General features: G+C 36.6%; 1 protein-coding gene across 2 annotated transcripts; it reads left to right on the forward strand.

Moving 5' to 3' along the window:
• Window positions 1-1,363: 1,363 nt before the first annotated feature.
• Window positions 1,364-19,381, forward strand: LOC117416035 (kelch domain-containing protein 10-like). Of its 2 annotated transcripts, XM_034027053.3 has the most exons (10): window positions 1,364-1,620; window positions 7,211-7,303; window positions 9,828-10,049; window positions 13,014-13,168; window positions 13,652-13,800; window positions 13,958-14,042; window positions 15,617-15,683; window positions 16,159-16,206; window positions 16,495-16,634; window positions 16,824-19,381. In XM_034027053.3, exons 1-10 carry the CDS (start codon window positions 1,527-1,529, stop codon window positions 17,031-17,033), a joined length of 1,263 nt encoding a protein of 420 aa, XP_033882944.2. In that variant the 5' UTR covers window positions 1,364-1,526; the 3' UTR covers window positions 17,034-19,381. The 2 variants fall into 2 exon arrangements, with proteins under 2 accessions (XP_033882944.2, XP_033882946.2); XM_034027055.3 differs by lacking the exon at window positions 7,211-7,303.
• Window positions 19,382-20,568: the final 1,187 nt, after the last annotated feature.

Consider the following 20,568-nt stretch of genomic DNA (forward strand, 5'->3'; position numbering starts at 1 on the left):
AATTATTAATGCAACTGTAGCCTATCTGAACTCTGGATACATACATTATATGACAACTGACCAAACCTACCAGTAAATATTGAAATCTTGGTTCGGCATACTAGATATTACAATAACGTTTTCTTACAGGTGATTGCAGATTTGCAATGAGTCTTGGCTTTTAACACCTGTCTAATCCACACACAACGAAGAACAGGCGTGTCAGTGTGGCACACAGGTCCAGTAGGAATGTGCTCGAGCGGACCTTTTGTTTTCTAAAAATTAGGTTTTGGTGCATCGACAAATCAGGGGGTGTGCTTCAATATGACCCCAAACTGTGGCTAGGATCTTCGTAGCATGTTGCATGTCAAAGATTGTTGGGCGACCAAGAAATGCTCGACGCACATGAGGAAGGCGAGGAGGAAGAAGCACCTCATCTTGAACCATTGCAGCCTCCTCAGAATATTCCAGTGCCAGGGCTGATTGACATGTATTTTGCCTAAACGTATTTATAAGTATACATGTTGTACAACGTACACTCCCACACACGTTTGTAGGCATATAAAATGTTCTTATAATGTTGCAGATGTTCGGTGGCTACTTCTTAATCATGTTGAGTTTATTTATCGCGGAGGCGAGCAGAGTACCAGAGAAAATGCATTCCACATGATTAGAGGAATTCACGAACAATTATAAACAAATTGTGTATTGGGTTAGGGAGTTCTATCGTAATTTTAATAAATAATGACGTGTTACATAAATGGTATACATGTATAATAAGTAACAATTACAAACACAAATTGCACTTGAAAATGATTTATTTATAGCCTACAACCGTAGACTAAAATACATACAAAAGTAGATGTCAATATAAGATTAAGAACATAAATTCCAGCCAAGCCTGTGGCATACCTCCGGCCCATTCTTTTATTTTTTTTAAGTGGCAACTATTGACAAGGGGTGGGGGTATATTTCATGGCATAGCCTACGAATGCCTGGTTGTGCCACTGCAATCTACTTTATTTTGAAGATAAATTCTCAAGCTTTAAAATGAAATCCTACTTGAGGTGGCACATACAGACTATCAATGTGATTTCACCTTTCGAGTGTGAGCTAATATTCAATAAGTAACTGTGCGAATAAGTAATTAACTTCAGCCTCGAATCGGGAATAAGTAACTAACTTCAGCCCGGTTTAAAACAAATGGCCTGTCAATTCAACATTAACTATGCTTGCCTAAACTGTCACCAAGCTTCGTAAAGTTGTTTTGTTTTGGCGTGGGGTTTTTTTTTGGTATTTTTTACTACATCGGCACCCATCCTTTATTCAGGTCGTAATAAGGGTCTTGCTGATTGGCTCGTGCTATTTAAAGCCACCTTAGATTGGAGTTTTTTTTTTTTTTTGTCTGCGAGGTGGCTAGGATTGTTATATTGGTGTGTTTGGGGAGAAACAACTAAAGTGAAAAATAAAACCTAGCACACAAATATTTTATTAAATATTTATTTTTTCATTTTGTTGTTAATTTATTAAATTTACTTTCTGAAGACATGTCAGCTGCAGCAGGCGGTGAAAATACGAACTTTTTGGATCTGCTGAATAAATTTGAGAAACTGTCAGGGAGGCCTTCTCTGAGAGCAGCAGGTCAGTTTAAAAATGATATCGTGCTGTTTTTATGAAATTATGAGAGAGATTTATTAATCACTGAACACTTGAAGTATACTTTACATGCTTTTTGTTTTACAACCAGCGCGGGCCTGTAAAATTTGGGCTGATGAGGCTTCAGTCAGGCTCATGTGAAATTATAATGTAGTAATTGCTTGTTTGCAGCCTTTCCTAAATCAAATTATTTATTTTTTTTGTTATTTTAGTATGCTTTATTTACACATGCTTTTTAAATACCGGTTATCATACAGTACAGGTACCGGTAAACTAGACCATGTTATATATTGGCTAATGTAATGACAAAGGCAAGAATTACATTCTTTTGTCGGTTCATTGCTTATTTTTAGAATATTTAATAAAAATAAACACATATTTGGGACATTTAAAAAAAAATACGTGTAAAGTTTTAGCAGAAGGGCTTATTCATTTATTGACTTGATTAACGAAACAGAATCTGGGGATAAAAATGTGTAGTGTTAGAAAGTGGTACATCGTCAGAATGTGGTACACGTAGCACAACTTGGCCCCTGTAATGTCAAAAGGTGATACCGTCACATTGAAAGTGGTACGCTGTGAGATTTTAGTACAGGTGCAATCAATTACGATCTGATGGGGTGTTTTACTATTGTCAAACAGAGGTACATTTACCATTAATTATGCATATATTTTTACAAACTTAAACTAGAAACAGACAATCAATTTCTGTAAAGAAAAAAAACTATTCACTGCGAACAAGACAAAATGAGAAGTCCACCGCAGAGTTGCACAAGTGAAAAAATGTACAAGACCCAATGTATTGTATATGATAAATATTCTCATACTGTTTTCTTAATGGTAAAAATTATATTTATTTATTTATTTGCAGATGCCCTTATCCAGGGTGACTGGATTATTTTTACATACAATTACCCATTTATACAGGGTTTTTACTGGAGCAATCTAGGTAAAGTACCTTGCACAAGGGTATAGCAGAAGTGCCCCCCACCTGGGATTGAACCTACGACCCTCCGGTCAAGAGTCCAGAGCCCTAACCACTACTCCACACTGCGGCATTAAAAACGATCTAAAAGACTAGCAAAAATGATAAATTTAAATATAAAAAGGTGTGAAAGACCGAAAACAGCGTAACGTACCAGATTTGAATGGGTGATTCCGTTTTCTTAGCAGAAATTGTTTAGGCATGCACAAGCAAGCACAGTGCTCTGCGTACCACTTTTTAGCACATACCTGAAAATAAATCTATGCGAGTTTCCTTTGTCACGTTTGCATCTTCAGAACTACCACAATTGTGATTTAAACTTTAGTAAATTCTTTACCACAAGTAGTGGAAATGTATTGTAGATACCTGTCTGTCACATTTTTATGCATACTGTGAATGTACAGCTATGGCCAAACTTTTTGCATCACCTAGATTAGGATTGAGGAATAATTAAATAAATAAATAAATAACGTCGCCTGCTAAATATGTTTTAGCAGACGACTTAGAGACTTGGGTGTGTGAACTATGCATCAGCTGCAGAGTCACTTACAAATACATCTCACCCGAAAGACGGAGAACAAGGAGGTTAAGTGACTTGCTCAGGGTCACAATGCGTACTGTGCAAGTTTTAGGCAGGTGTGAAAAAATGCTGTAAAGTAAGAATGCTTTCAAAAATAGACATGTTAATAGATTATATTTATCAATTAACTAAATGCAAAGTGAGTGAACAGAAGAAAAATCTAAATCAAATCCTTTGCCTTCAAAAGAGCATCAATTCTTCTAGGTACACTTGCACAACGTCAGGGATTTTGTAGGCATATAGTCAGGTGTATGATAAAACAATTATACCAAACAAGTGCTAATGATCATCAATTCAATATGTAGGTTGAAACACAATCATTAACTGAAACAGAAACAGCTGTGTAGGAGGAATAAAACTGGGTGAGGAACAGCCAAACTCCGCTAACAAGGTGAGGTTGCTGAAGACAGTTTACTGTCAAAAGTCATACACCATGGCAAGACTGAGCACAGCAACAAGACACAAGGTAGTTATACTGCATCAGCAAGGTCTCTCCCAGGCAGACAGGGGTTTCCAGATGTGCTGTCCAAGCTCTTTTGAAGAAGCACAAAGAAACGGGCAACGTTGAGGACCGTAGACGTAGTGGTCGGCCAAGGAAACTTACTGCAGCAGATGAAAGACACATCATGCTTAGTTCCCTTCGCAATCGGAAGATGTCCAGCAGTGCCATCAGCTCAGAAAACAGTGGGACCCTGGTACACCCATCTACTGTCCGGAGAAGTCTGGTCAGAAGTGACCTTCATGGAAGACTTGCGGCCAAAAAGCCATACCTCCGACGTGGAAACAAGGCCAAGCGACTCAACTATGCACGAAAACACAGGAACGGGTGCAGAAAAATGGCAGCAGGTGCTCTGGACTGATGAGTCAAAATTTGAAATATTTGGCTGTAGCAGAAGGCAGTTTGTTTGCCGAAGGGCTGGAGAGCGGTACACGAATGAGTGTCTGCAGGCAACAGTGAAGTATGGTGGAGGTTCCTTGCAAGTTTGGGGCTACATTTCTGCAAATGGAGTTGGGGATTTGGTCAGAATTAATGCTGAGAAGTACAGGCAGATACTTATCCATCATGCAATACCATCAGGGAGGCATCTGATTGGCCCCGAATTTATTCTGCAGCATGACAACGACCCCAAACATACAGTGAAAGTCATTAAGAACTAGCGCCCTGATCTCAACATCGAGTCTGTCTGGGATTACATGAAGAGAGAGAAGCAACTGAGGCTGCCTAAATCCACAGAAGAACTGTGGTTAGTTCTCCAAGATGTTTGGGCCAACCTACCTGCCGAGTTCCTTCAAAAACTGTGTGCAAGTGTACCTAGAAGAATTGATGCTCTTTTGAAGGCAAAGGGTGGTCACACCAAATATTGATTTGATGTAGATTTTTCTTCTGTTAACTCACTTTGCATTTTGTTAATTAATAAATATAAACTATTAACATGTCTATTTTTGAAAGCATTCTTACTTTACAGCATTTTTTCACACCTGCCTAAAACTTTTGCACAGTACTGTATATATAATGAGAGATATTATTGAACATCCTTTAGTTATAGACACTACTGATATAATGATATTGCAAATGTCTACCGGAAGCCGTAATAGTAGTACAGTATTTCATGTTAGATTTTGAAATGTCATGTTTTTCATTCTATGGAAAACAATGAAGTGGTGTAATTCAACATGTTAACGTAACATTATTCAGCAGGTTTCAATCAACTTTATGAAGCAAAATTAGTTAATTCTATAGGGTGATGCAAAACCTCTGGCCATAGCTGTAGGTCATGGTGATCTATACTTTGAGTCCTCACACAATATGTGGACCTTTATGCAGGGCTCTCAAAGTTTCCCTTTGACGGTCCAGGACTCTCAACTAAAAAACTGAAGGGAAGGCCCCTGATGAAAATTTTGGGGTCCCAATAAAGTGAAAATACTGGTTTATAATGGTGTTTTGAACTTACAAAAGTATAACTCAAACAGGCCTATTCCTATATAATATGGCTTTCATTATTGGTTAAAAATACACGTTCAAGACAATCTGTTGGTATTTAACAAATGTTGGCACATGCACCAAGGGTCAAACTAAAATATGAAAAATTGTACCATAGGTAATTTTGATCGTAGAAACATTTTCTTGTTGGAATTTGGAAAGCAGCTGTATTGGACCAAGCAGCTAATGCTGACGTTGCATAACAAATATGGGGGGAAAAAATGGTGTTTACATTTTACATTAATCAGTCAAGCAATAAATGTATATAGGCTACATTATTACTTCCTTGTTGGTAACCAACTAGCGGCTTTCCCCAAGATGCTATGCAGACAGTATGATGCTTGACCCCAGACACTGCTGAAGTGAAATGACCCAGGGAGATCAAGTGTAACAGATTTCCTGAAAGGCAAGCAAACAGAGTACTTTATTTCAAAATGTCCTGTTTTTTTAAAATGAAAATAAATGTTTGTAGTGCTGGGACAAGTATTTGAATATTCAAACAAATATTTGTTGACATGTGTTCGGATACAAAAATCATAAGTTCGTATTCGCTAGAAATTACAAAAATACCTTGCACTTTACCACATCGCCAGAAAATGAAAAAGAGCTATGTGTGTTATGTGAGATTTTATATATATATATATATATATATAAAAAAAACACACACAACACAGGATCAACACACAAAGTAAACAAACCAGATCATCTGCATACACACATGCGTTGTGATATCTGTGGAAAGCCATCATGTCATTCTGAAATGCCTCGCTTAAACAGTGCCCCCGTTGCTGGAAATGTTGTGCAGTGATTTTTACATAGATTGTATATATTATGTTTTTTTGTTTTTTTTGCGACTTTATGTGGAATGTAATAAACCAGAACCAAAACGGAGGCCGGCCTTTACTCCTGGGAAATATATAATTTATAAATATATAATTTACTTGTTGCATAGTGTAACGTCTTGCTGTAAAATAAAGGCATACACGGGCCACGCCCCAAGCCCCTGCTGCTATACCGTCTCTGCCTGCTTTCTGAACAATATAATGGCTTTTATTACTTGTTGAAAACGAACGAATGTCCAAGCTAATATTTAGCTTGATTGAATATCTGAACATGAAAACATCCTGTGTTTGTCCCAGCACTAAATGTTTGACATATTGTTTCTTAAAATAAATGTGTATTTTCGAAAGAACATGCATTATTTCGAAGTAGTCGTCTCTTATAAATTAAGGTAACTTTTATTTTGTGGTGGTTTTTCAAGAGTTAGTGTTGTGCTTGTATACAGAATATCAAGTCTGGGCATACCTGTATCAGATTTCTCTTTGTAGTTGAGCCAGGTGTTATAAAATGGTAAAACAGAGTTCTAAAAATGGTTTCATACAATGTAGAAATTGTGAGAATACTGTAAAATGATTTCTGTCCTTTCATTGTGCTTCCCATCACAGTATATCTGTATCAAATAAAGTGTCTAGGTGGAGGGTCCCTTGTGACTCCTCTTGTAATGCACTACCTTGTGGAGAGCAGAGTTATGAAAGCAGGAAATTGCTGGTTGCCAGTCTTTGACTGGGAGGCCACAGGGAGGGCGGTAATGCGATTTAGTGACCACTACTGATGGTAGGTGCCTGATGAGGATAGGTTGAGCTTAGCCAGGTTGGACAGCGCAGCCAGGGTTCAGTAGCTTGGCATTATTCATTGCTTTAGTGGGGGAACAGTGGGCGCCCGTTGTTCAGTAAACTGTGTTGCAGTGGTGGGGGCAAATTGGATAAGATGTGGTGGGGGTGGGGCGGTATATATGACTGTGCTCCTTAAAGGCATTCTAAAGGCTGATGGCAGATCAAGCTTTTAGTCCTTTTAAATTATATGCCAAAGTTGGTTCATAACTACTGTACTTGTCTTTTAAAAAATAAAAATAAATAAATAAAAAAAGAAAATGTATGCTAAACCTTTAACCTTTCTGCTGGTTGTGGTATGTTTGTTTGATGCCCTGCTGTCTTTGTGACTGACTCATTACTGGTAATTGTGGTGACAGGCTCTAAGAAGAGAGTACGGTGGCTGCCGGCTAGGAGAAACTTCAGTCAACCATGCCCAAGCCTCAGGATCCCTAACAGGTTTTTAAGAGAAGGTGGGTGATTTTTACCAGATGAAAAACAAAAAAAATAAACACTTATTATTGGTGAGAATCTTTGCAGCTTTTAATCTTTTAAATTGGTATTCACAGTAGGGCATTCTTCTATTGCACTGGTCCTTATTTTTTATTTTCTTATGTAGGGCTATTTTTTGTTTTAAATGTGCCGTCTCTGCTATTTAGATATCTGCTGTTTTCCTTGACTTTCTCACTTTTCCACTGAAGTAATGAGAGATACTGTACTGCATCCCAAATGCTTCAAATTCAATATTGTCATCCTCTAGATTGCTTCAGACTGTGCAAAGGTGACGGTTGTTGATTAATAACTTGTCATTATTGAAATGTGTTATCCTGAGAATTGTGGACATTGGGCGAAATGACTGGGATTATTGGTAGCCTTTTTTTGTGATGTTTTGATACACTGCAGTATTTAGTGACTAGTGATGGAACATGAAAGGCTGTCTTCAGTGGCACTATTGTAATACTGCCCTCTGCTTGATTGGGTACCAACATTTGGCAGCATGCTTGAAAGCTTTACAAACAATGTGTTGCAGCAACTTTCTTGTGATAAGTATGTATTGTGAGAAGAGGTTATTTAAATATGTTTAATCCAAAACTAACACACTCAATGGTGGTAACAATGACAAATGTTTTGACCAAGTCTCAATGTCAGCAGAAAGACCTGTTGTCAAATAGTTTGTCATTTAATTTAATTACATTTAAAGGTTGAATGTGTAATTTAGCTGTGGTTAAGTGTCTTGTTTTTAGCAAGAAAATGCTATAAATGTTTAAGGTATTTATGATACACTGAATAGTAGGCCTATACATAGTAGATTCAGAAGGTGTATATTGCAGTGATAGGTATGAGTAAGCAACAGTCTTAACTAAGTAGCAATATTTGGATAACAGAGCTTTAACTTTTCCATCCATTAACCACCAGTGCTAATACACTGGCCCCATATGCATTCTACTGGCCCAGTATAATGTTTATTGATAGTTCACCAAAAATGCACAGTTTGCATTTCAATGTGTGTTTAATATATTAAATGGGAACAAGAGAAACTTTAAGAAAAGTAACTATTGGAACATGTAAAACTTAATTAATCGTGACCAACTTAAACTGTACATTACCTCGTGGAACTAAAGTGTTCAAATCAACAAACACTTAAGTAAACCATTTCAAATTATGCTTGTTGCTACTGTAACTCAAACAAGACTGAAAAGCTGCTCTAGACACTTGCTAAAACTATGTACTACTGGAGGCTGTATGCTGTGGCTACATATTAACATTGATTATTTCAGTTTGTGTGCTGATTTAAAATACTTTTAATACTACAGTAACAGTTACTAAAAGGCATGCAGTATACAGAATAAATAGTACATGGCAGAGAAGACAGCAGCACTAAAAATAGTGTGAAACTTTGGTTTAAATGAGGAATATGGATTGGTGCTTAAAAGTGAAAAGGAATATGGCAATGTTATAATATCCTTTGTTCATTGATAGATATATTGACATATGTTAATATTAAAAATATTCTTTACTCTGGGTTGTTCTAAGTGTGGTGCTGGATGCTACAGAATATTTTTCATGTTTTGTGAATTGGACGTTGTCCAGCGCAAAAACCTTGGTGAAACCAGCTGCTACAAGACGATTAGAAAGCAAACACTCTCTCGCAGGACAATACTTGGTGCTGATAGGTTGAAACAATAAACACTTGCCCTCTCATGACAATGCTTGATACCAATTGGTTGATACGCTAAACACCAGCCCCCATGTGGCAATGCTAATTGGTTGAAACAGTCGATTCATTATTATTGCAGGCAATGCAGATCCCATGCTTTACATAAAGGTTAACAAGAGAAAAGTTGAGTGTGGTGCATTGTCGGGGGGTGAGGCTGCACCTCCACTTACTGCATCCTTGGGCACACAAAAAAAAAAAACAGCAATGAAAACAGATGTGGTACTGGGGTGTGTTTGTATGTGAAATTTACCTGCCACAGGTAAATTTAGTGGGGGTGCTAATTTCGAACCCTGGGATAAAGTACTGACATCAGCATTCCTAGGATTCTATACTGAACATATCTTTAATTTGGGAATGTATTTGTATCCTTATAAAGGGGATGTTACTGTAGGTTTTAGGTATTTGTTTGAAATACATTCCTTCTCTTTCCAATTGTAGTAATACTTTGTATCCTCTGCAAATATTGTATTGTACATTGGAAACTAGCTTGTATAATTGCTAAATGTCACAATAGCTCTGAATGTGGGGAGAATAATAATTAAATACAAATCAGGGTTGGTTTGTTCATGCATTCGCTACCTATTTCTTGTAACAATGTGGTTGTGATTTACTTTAAGGGGCCTCCCTCCCAAAAGCTGGACCCTACCAACAATGGTACATGGACGACGAGACAGTGTTAAACATTAACCAATTGAGGCTCACTGTTCTGTGATTGTCCTATTAAAAGAACAGTTCACCTCCTACATTTTAATGTTTTGTTTCCCTCCGCCTCTCTCCAGGTAACCGCCCGCCCCCTGCTCGGAGCGGACACCGCTGTGTTGCAGACAATGCTAACCTGTACGTGTTTGGAGGGTACAATCCAGACTTTGACGAGTCGGGAGGATCTGAAAATGAAGACTACCCCTTGTTTAGGGAGCTCTGGAGGTATCACTTTGCAACTGGAACATGGCAGCAAATGAGAACAGAAGGGTACATGCCCAGAGAGCTAGCGTCCATGTCAGGTAGGTAATATATATTGACTCCAGGTGTCTCACACTCAAGTTATCTTTTTCCCTCCTTTTCTTTTCCCAGACGTTTTTTGTTTTTCTTTTCCTTGACTCCTGTAAAGCCTATTTATCCTGCCACAGTACAATTTCCTGTGTTGCAGGTAATGGGACCCCCACCTGACAAAACATAGTTTCCTGTTGTCAGCAGAACATAGGGTCTTAATAGTATTACCTGTAACACAGGGAATTAACCTATAGTGTTGTGGATGGAACAGTTGGCGTCACCTAATTCAAAGTGAATGACTGTAAATTCAAAGTTACAGCAGCGCTATTGATATGATAGTTGATGACCATGACGGTATGTACAGAATAGTATACAATAAGAATTAGTAATACAATTAAGCACAATTTGCAAAAAAAGATGCCATATCATAACTAAACTCAATAGTGCTCAATTTAGAAATAGTAAAAGAAACCTAATGAATTAAATGACAAATGTTTAGACTAGACATTGAGACAGACTTTGACAGACCCCCAAGATTGTCCAGGTACATTCAATGGAAGTGTAGATAGGAATTGCTCTAAATGTTAATACCAAGTTTCATGACAATTAGATAAGCTGTCCAGTTATATGCAAAAATGTGAAGTGTCATACGAACACAGTATGGACAGATGGATTCACTTAATGCACAAGTAAACAAGTTTGTGTAAAAAAAAAAGTTTGTCTTTGCCACAAAACATTATCCCTATTGGATACGGTGATTATACCAAGCAATCTTTTCAAAATGTGATACACTAGCTTCTTCTGTTGCTCATTTTTAGAATGTTTGTTTTTTCTTTACCCATTGTGCTCATTTCACAACAAGTGTGCTGTCTAATTTGATGGCTTAAGTAGCAAAAGTTAACAAATGTACATTTATACAGAACTCTGTGTACAAAAACAAAAAACAACTTTGTTTCACACAGAAATCAAGCATTGTTGATTGTTTCGCTCGCAAAAACATGCGCTTTGAAAGTTCTGCTGTTAAGAGCGGAGACTCTTTTGGAGTATCTTCAATGCCTCTTGGGCCAAAAGCTATGGTAGAGTATGTTTGAAACATACAAAATATACGCCAACACTAATAATTTTAATTTTGAAAAAACGGAGCACAGTCCTTTCCCCCTCCTCCAGCCCTTGTTAACCAGAGGCAAATTTCTTCATTCACCATCTCGACAGCAAAGCGATAGTGTAAGCTGTATTGAAAGTTTTGAAACTCTTCTGCTGTTTGGGATTTTTTTTTTTTTGTTAAATGCCCAGGCGACCAAAAAAAAAAAAAAAAAGTTGAATGCAAACTGTGCAAGCGACTGTTGATGTATCATGGAGGCACATCCAATCTCTGGGGTTACTTTACAATTGTAAGCTGCTGCTGCTGCTTCTGCTGCTTCTTCTGCTGCTTCTGCTTCTGCTTGGAGCGGTGACTGTTAAATTAAGTTTGTTTTGCCTAAGACCGCTGCAGTTAGTGCTGCTGCAATGCAAGCTTACGCGCAAGCAGCATCAATTACGTGTAAATAAACATGTGTTTTTATTTAAATTATAAAAACATGATTACTGTTCTACATAATGTATTTTTAAACTACATATGAATGTTTCATTCCATTTTATATGGCTTACCTGTAAAATAGGATTTTCAATCAAATATAAACAAGTAGCTATGGTGCTGTCCCCATTATTATGCAAATTAGTACCATCGAAGGTTCGAACCTTCCTTCAGTAATGTGTTCCGAACCTTCGAAGGTCAAAATGTTGGTAGCTACTATAACTGCAAGTCACATTCTGAGTAGTATAACTGCAGATCTTATATGACTATACAGCTGTAGGACTGTGTTTAAAAGGTTTGTTCACTAGCCAGGAATTCAAAGGTAGTTCTAAACCTTAGATGGTTCATCAGGCGGCATTCATGCATTGTCGGATGTTGTTGGGTTTATTTTTTATTTATTTATTTTTTTCCCCTCTGTTAACAGAAACCGTCTGACAAATGAGTACTATAAATAACAAATTAAATGTCACTCACATGCAAAATTCAATCTTTTGATTTGTATAATGCCCATTAAACAAAAATTGTATAAAATGCACTACCAAATTGTTGTATGTAGCACCTCTTTATCAAAGATGTCGCTGCTGTGCATTGTAGCAGGGTATTGCACCAAAGTACTGAGGAGTACCTATAGTGACTGTATTGCTTCAGTAATATGTACTGAATACATAGTGTGCAAGATGTAAGTGTTCTGGTAGAAAAAGTATGAAACCTAAAATATACACTAATCATTTTAATTTTGAAAACTGAGCTCAAAGTATGCTGAAGCAATGCACATTTTATAAAAAATAAATAAATAAAAATACAAAATTAATAAATGAAAATAAACAAACCAGAGTTGAAAAGTCCCAGCATGGAGGCAAGCACCTCTACAGTGTCTAATAAATGTTTTTCAGAAAGGATTTAAGACAGAAAAAGACAACAAATAAGAAACCTCTCATCTACAGTTTGTAAAAAGATGTTCACCCAGTCTGGAGTATTTCGCTGAGCTACGTTTAGTTTTGGAGAAAATTGGCATTTATTTTAAACAAACTAGAATGGGACCAGGGGAATAAATGTTATAAAGATCTATGTGGGTATCCTGAATTTTTCCCAAAAAAAGTTGCAAGTAATAGTGTAAGTATTAATGAATCATTTTTATAGGTTGCAACCCTACTTTCTGGGTTCAAAAATAAATTTGCAAGAGCTGTATGACGAGCCCAACCAGGGGTAACACATGATCTGTGTTTGGAATGTGAAACTGTTCAACAACTGAGTTCTTTGCAATCAAATAAACAAAATTATGCAAATTAGTACTATCTAGCGGAGATCAAAATGTACCTTTCGTTACAACCGTGTACAACTGTACCTTCAATTTACTTGTAACCAAAGTGCAAGTATTTCTGCCCCCCCCCCCCTTTTTCAGCTGTTTTACATGGGAACAACTTGCTGGTGTTTGGTGGCACTGGAATTCCATTTGGTGAGAGCAATGGAAATGATGTCCATGTTTGTAATGTTAAATACAAACGTTGGTCTCTACTCGGTTGTCGTGGAAAGAAACCTAACCGAATTTATGGACAGGTACAGTGTTAATTTTGTATTTGACTTTGTTATTGCTGTTTGTATTGTTCATCTACTACTAGGGGTGGAGACTAAGTTCTTATAAATGTGTTGTGGTGGTTTGAGGTAAAGAGACATCCACAAAGCATTAATTAGTCTCACACAGATCAGGACTTTGAGTGGCTGTCTACTGACCGCAAATAAACCTCATGGCAAGTTATTGGCTCTTGTTCTATGTTAAGTTTTGGCAGCTATGTCAAACAACAAATGCAATTTATCAATCTTGATTGGAAAACAAATGTAATTTATGGGGAAAGTGAGCAATTATATTAACTGCATGAACTGACATTGACAGCATAGCTCATTCAAGAGAACTGCTACAGAAAATGTAGTTGTCCACGTTTTGTGGAATGTGACTAGCGGTCTTTGACAATTTAAGTTGGGCCAGTAGTATCATTTAAATGAGTTTTTTTTTTTTTTTTTTTTTTTTTTTTTTTTTTTAAGGCAATGGCAATTATAAATGGCTACTTGTATGTATTTGGAGGAACAACAGGTTATATTTACAGCACAGATCTTCACAGATTAGACCTGAACACACGTGAGTGGATTCATCTTAAACCAAACAACCCCCCAGATGACCTGCCTGAAGAAAGGTGAGAAATGCTGGGTTCTTGTCCAAGCTGAGAACTGGTATTTTTTGTGTAAATAAGTTTTCAGTTTTGTATTTGTGCCAACATATTTTTTTGCTACAAAATAGTCATTTATGGTTGTGTGTGGTTTTTTTTTTTTTTTTTAATCTTTTATACAAAGGTACAGACATGAAATTACACATGATGGACAAAAGATATACATCCTTGGAGGGGGAACATCATGGACATCTTATCCTTTGGATAAGGTACTGTACAAGACAGAGGTTTTACCTGCCTGTTCACTGATAGAAAAAACATTCTACAAACTTGCTTTGACTCAGATATACATATATTTTGATACAGTGCTCTGGACAAATCAGGGATATTCAGAGATGTGTGTTAAATCATCCCAGATCCTGTATTGAAATAATAGCTAACTCCCTTGAGACATATCTTTAATGACTTGCAATGCTTAATATGAACATCTCTGAAAATCCCTTTATTGTTTAGAGCTGTGTATAAACTTAATTTCCCTGGTATTTTAATCTATTAATTCAGTTTGAGGCAGATAAATTAATCCTGTTTTTAAATACCATTTATATGTAGCTGTAACAATTACTGTACTATTGTTATGAGATTCAGTTTTTATTAGGGAGCTCCCTAAAATCACTTATTTAGAAAGATACACCGGTGTTAATGCTTGTGACAGAGTAGCCACCTGGGTGCATGAATTTGCTGCTGAGTGAGGCAGGAGATTGAGATGGAGGTTGAAGTTGATACGCCCCGCAGGCAAACAGGATTTATTTACATTGTAGGGCTGAGCTGTGGGGTTTCCAGGATTTAATGACAGACAACAGTTGCGGTTCAAAGCAATAGGAAATTGCTATTTTTTTAAGCTCTCATTCCTCTCCTCACTCACAAACTCAACCTCCTCTCTTAACTCTCTCTCAGTTGTACTGTCGCCAGGTCCCGTTTCTCTCTTTCAAACTTATCTCCACACACCCAAGTCCCTCCCTTTTCCTCACTAATTGGTCCAGCACTCTGTATCTCTGACTGGTCATGTTCTACCTGCTCCCACCCTCCTCCGTGATGCACTCGCACACAGTGCACCAAAACACACAGCGAACGCCAACAGATCTGAACAAGAATAACAGTTTACAAACACACATTATTAGTACTCCCATCCCCTTCACTAGTCCATTCCCACATTGTCTTGCAAACCAGCAGCCACCGCACAACAATATCAATACACGGAATAGCTCACGTGACGCTGCCAGCATAGGTTGTGCATGGAGCACATAAAACAGTGTATGAAAGCTTTGGTAGAATCTACAATCTCTGAACTAATCTTCTCTGATCAATAATACCCTAATGTTGCTGACAAGATTGAGCATGGTGGATAAACGTTTAGGGCGGGTACACTGGGGCAGCAGTGTGGAGTAGTGGTTAGGGCTCTGGACTCTTGACCGGAGGGTTGTGGGTTCAATCCCCAGTGGAGGACACTGCTCCAGTAAAAACCCAATTGTATAAATGTGTAATTGTATGTAAAAATAATGTGATATCTGTTGTATGTGAAATAATGTGATATCTTGTAACAATTGTAAGTTGCCCTGGATAAGGGCGTCTGCTAAGAAATAAATAATAATAATAAAATAATAATAATAAAGTACAAGATGGATTACTGTACACAGTCTTTATTTACAGACACAAATACTATTTATATGTGCAGGGCTTCTGTCCTGCTACAATGTAGTAACCATTTCAAATGGTAATATAAAGTTCATCCTAGTGACTATGAATTTTATGTTATTGATATTTTATAGATTTAATTTTTTTTCAGATACATGCCTACAATTTAGAAACCAATTCATGGGAAGAAATAACAACGAAGCCACACGACAAAATAGGTAAGCGTCTAATGAAACAATAAAGATAAGTGTACAGTGGTGTGTATTTTTTCTTTCTTTTTGAGCCACTTGTTTGAGGCCAATTGGAACTTGGATGCATTTGTTAGTGATGTATAGTCAGATTATTTATATATATATATATATATATATATATATATATATATATATATATATATATATATATATATATATATATATATATATATGCATATATATATATATGCATGCTAACCACATGGAATTGCAAATTGTTATGCTTCTTTTTGATATTGATGGAGTATAAGGACCCATTAGTGCCAGTACTACCTGGGACTGTGCTCAGACAGCATGGGCTCATTTGGAAAAATGGTGTAGGTCAATTAACCTGCAGGTATTTTTGTATTTCAAAGTTGAAGATGATGGACACTACATTTTGTATAAAGTGTGACTGCCCTGCCCCCCCCCCCCCCCCCCCCTTTTTTTTTTTTTTTTTTAGGATTTCCTGCAGCAAGGAGATGTCACAGCTGTGTACAGATAGGAAGTGGTAAGATGCAATTTAGCATTATCTCTGTCTGGTAAAAACATAATTAATGATCTTGATGAAAGTGTAAGAATGAAAGCTAAAATTGTTTCTCAGATTATGGTGTTTGAATACTTTCAGACCATTCAGTTGTATAAGAAAATAGTGTGCTGTAGGTTATGTAATTTGTGGGTTTCACAGACCCTCGTTAGCAGTAATCTTGGACCACCTAATGTGGTAATGTAATAATATTGGTACTAATCAGGGTCTGTGAAACCAGCCATTAATCTTTTATTTATTTTCTTTTTTAAGATGTATTTATATGTGGTGGCTACAATGGGGAATTGATACTAGGAGATCTTTGGAAAATAAATTTACAAACATTCCAGTGGACAAAACTACCAGCAGTCATGCCAGAGCCTGCCTATTTTCACTGTGCAGCTGTAACCCCAGTAAGTAACACCTGCCGTGTATTTAGGACCACTTTTGCATCAGGGTGCGTTTATTGCTTTATAAACTCCCAGAATATTTATTTTTTGGTGATATGATTGGACTTTGAAAAAGTGAATACAAGTTAACTGTGAAGGATAACTTGTACTACAAGCACTTAACTGCCTTTTTTAAATCACATTTGCTTTCAGGCTGGCTGTATGTATGTCCATGGCGGAGTGGTAAACATTCATGAAAACAGGAGGACTGGCTCCCTGTTTAAGATCTGGCTGGTAGTACCCAGCTTGTTGGAACTGTGTTGGGAGAAACTTCTGAAGTCCTTTCCCCAGCTAGCACAACTCTCTACAACACAGCTCATAAACCTTGGCCTCACACAGGAACTCCTAGAGAGATTGAAATAAGTTTTGGGAGTGTCTTCAGGAATAAGCTATACATGTACAGCAAGGACAGACTATGGGCACCATATTGGAAAAAGCTCTTACAAATAATTCCTTTCCAAGCCTTATTAAATGAAAACATTGGAGGCCTTTTTTTTGTTTGCACTTTTTTAAAAAAAATTGTTGTTTTTTTAACAAGTGGAATGTACCTAGTTTGTTAAATCAATTGACGATCTTGCTTCTTTTTCTAGTATGTTTGTCCATGAAATCTGCTTGTGTTAACCTTGGTGCATACCTACAGGATGATCTCTGAAGACTGCTAGTCCTTTAGGTAGGGTGTATTGAACTAGTATAGTATGACTAGTCTTAAACCATTCATTTTCCTTCTGTTTTTACTTAACTGTGAATTAAGGAGACCAATGCAGAAGTAGTTTGCTCTTGATCTGTGCTTGCTTAACACCAATGATTTGCTGATGAATTACTTGTGAACTGGTAGGAAACATGATTTTATACCTCCTGCTGCTTCCAGTCTTGCAGGTTACAATGAAATCTTCAATTCAAGTTTCAAGATGTGTGGTTGGTTCTGCCATTAACTTCAGTTGAACATTTTATACAGATCCTAAAAAGGATGCCCCATTCGTACACTAGGTATTAAGAAAATTACACAAGCTTAAATTTCTTCATGTGGCAAAGATTTGGAGAATTCCAAAGCTTGCTTACTGTTGCAAGAATTTTATTTCCATATTCCTTCCAAAATTTTGTAAAAAAAAAAAAAAAAAAAAAAGGTTTTAAGCAAACTGCTGATGTCTCTGGAGAATGTTTTTAAGATTGAATTAAGAATATGTGTAGATTAAAAGGCATGCATGTTTGGCTGGTACTTTCAGTACACACACTCAGTAGAGACAAATTATTGATGAATTTACATTATTTACTCTAAAAAGGGGGAGGGGGGGGATGACTGCAGCTAACTGTTACCTTCCAACATATTTTTAAGATCGTGCTTCTTTCCATTGCACTTTAGCTTGTATGAAAGAAATGCTCCAATCCGACACTTTGATATTATAATATACTGGTGGTTCCTGTACTGCCCCATTGTGGAAAGTATTTCGTTTTGTCTACCTCAGTTATTGTAACAACTCCCTTCTGTTTCCTGATATACTAAAATATCCTGTAAATAAAATATCACTGTGAACAAGGTGCTTCTAGGATGAATATTTTACTTTATTTTCCTTGGCCATAATTTGAAAGATGCTAAGGAAATTAATAGCCTTTTATTTTCATACTTTTTTAAAATTCAGTTCAACACTGATATGTAAGTTCATATGTTTTACTAATCAATAATTATGGGTATGGTATAATTTGATAGTTAAGTTTTTAGTGTTGGTGTGGTTTTTTTTTTTCCCCCACAAATATTGCCTTTTTTCAGTGCCTATTCACAGTAACTTTTTAAAATGAACATTTTTATGTTCCTTTTTAATGTTTTTAAATAATTTAATGGGTAGATACCTACTAAAAACCAGTGTCCTTTTTTAAAATATAAAACTTAAGTTTTATATTTCAAATGTGTGCATTGAAACCGCTGAGGAAGACAAAATGAGCCAGAATTGGTGACTATGTATTGTATTATAGATGATGCTATCTGATTGATTTATAAAGCGAAACCCTGCACAATTGTATAGAAATTAGGAGATTGTTTAAGATCTTTTTGGCATTGATTTACCTAAAGGCATTTCCATTGATTTTACGCTGCTACTGTTAATTCAGGTGTACAGTAATACAATCTTGTTTTGAGATCTAATAATTTAACAAAAATCTAATGCCAAGAGTGAAAGACTGGATTGTAAGTATACATGCACTCCCCCCGATATCGACCGTTTTTTTTTTTTATTATTTATTTATAAAAAAAGACTCCTAAAACATCAATTTTAAAGCAGTAGTATCCACCATTGGACTTTAATTGAGAAGTATATAAATTGTTAATGTTAGAGGGACTATTTGTATGATATCGTGCAGCACTTTTTTTTTTTTTTTTTAATCTACCACTGTAGGCATATATGTCTTGCATATACTGGTATTTAAACACCAACATTTCAATGCTGCATGGCACGTGTATAATGTTTATATTCAACCAAAGAATTGTTTTATTAATTCTGATCTCTCCTGGGGAGATGGATTTGAACATAAGTTAATGTTCCACACTGGAGAAGTGTACTGCACATTGTAAAACTGCAGTAGGGACACCACACAAGAGTTTTAAGCAATGTTCTGTCAAAACAAGATAAATAATTGCATATGCCACCTAAATACTTTAGAACCTAAACTCTTCACACGTGTGCATTTGTTAGAGGTAACCCTGCCAACCCCCACCCCCACCACCAAAAAATATTAAATAGCAGTAAATGTATTCACAAGTTGGTTTAATTTGACATGTATGTTTGTTTTATATTTAAGTACCCACAACCATCGTCTTCAGGAAGAGCTCTTCAGTGGCAAATCTGATGTAGGTTATTTCCAGGATTGATAGTGGAAAAAGTTAAAGGGAATTTACCTCCACTTCACCTGTTCACTTCCAACCAGGGAGTGACCTTTAGACCAGTGGTTTTTCAACCCCGGTCCTCAGGGACCCCTGTGTCTTCTGGTTTTCATTCCAACTCAGCGCTCAATTGCTTCTCTAAGCCCTTAGTTGAACTAATAATTAGACCTTTTTTAATTGTTCTCGGCTCATAACTATAAAATGTTATAAACAACTTAATCTGCAACTTTTTAGGAGCGGAGAACAATTAAAAAGGTTAATTAATCTAATTAGTTCAATTAAGGGCTTAGTTAAGCAATTGAGAGCGCAGTTGGAATGAAACCAGAAGACACTGGTCCCCCGAGGACCGTGGTTGAAAACCACTGCTTTAGACTAATGCAGTAATTGTCAATTATTGGTAGATAAAGGGTTGAGTACTGAATGTCTTGGAGACTTTGTTTGTTTAAAAAGCAAATAATGGATATGGAGCTTTCGAATATTCAAATGTTTTTGTTTTTAAATGTCAGTATTCTCTCAACAACTGATCGGTTTTAGTTGGGAGTAGGAGGGTTATTTCTTTAAATACGATGATTGGTCTGCTCTGCTTTCTGGTAGGACGATACATGCCAAACTGTGCTTGACTTATTTTTTATTATGCCATACCTTTTTAATTGCTGCATGGGAACTAAATTATAACCTGGTGTGCATGTTGTCATAACTTGATACCTTTCTTTTTAGGAGTCTCTTGTGCTTGAATCCTTGCGGTGTACATAAAGGTTCCAAGTCGGTTGCTAACTGTGTGTGTAATTGTCCAGTGTTTTTGCTGTTTGTTTTGACAAATCAATAAAATATATATTGTAAATCATTGTTCACTGGTGATTTGTAAGCCATAGTTCTTCAGCATCTGAACATGGTAATAACTATGATAAATTCAGCTTAGTACTAGAGTCCTATTTTGCTGCTTTTAAATGGCTTATAACTTGTCCCAAAAAATGTTCATCTGAACCAGTCTGTCATTTATGAAAGCTGTATGGTGCTTTGCTAGCA

This window comes from Acipenser ruthenus, chromosome 7 (genome assembly GCF_902713425.1).
Source record: "Acipenser ruthenus chromosome 7, fAciRut3.2 maternal haplotype, whole genome shotgun sequence".
Classification (NCBI taxonomy): domain Eukaryota; kingdom Metazoa; phylum Chordata; class Actinopteri; order Acipenseriformes; family Acipenseridae; genus Acipenser; species Acipenser ruthenus.

Coding starts and splice junctions, on each gene's coding strand:
- LOC117416035 (XM_034027053.3), top strand. CDS start 1,527: ATGTCAGCTGCAGCAGGCGGTGAAAATACGAACTTTTTGGATCTGCTG. Junction 1,621..7,210: donor GCCTTCTCTGAGAGCAGCAG/GTCAGTTTAAAA, acceptor TTGTGGTGACAG/GCTCTAAGAAGAGAGTACGG. Junction 15,684..16,158: donor GAAGCCACACGACAAAATAG/GTAAGCGTCTAA, acceptor TTTTTTTTTTAG/GATTTCCTGCAGCAAGGAGA.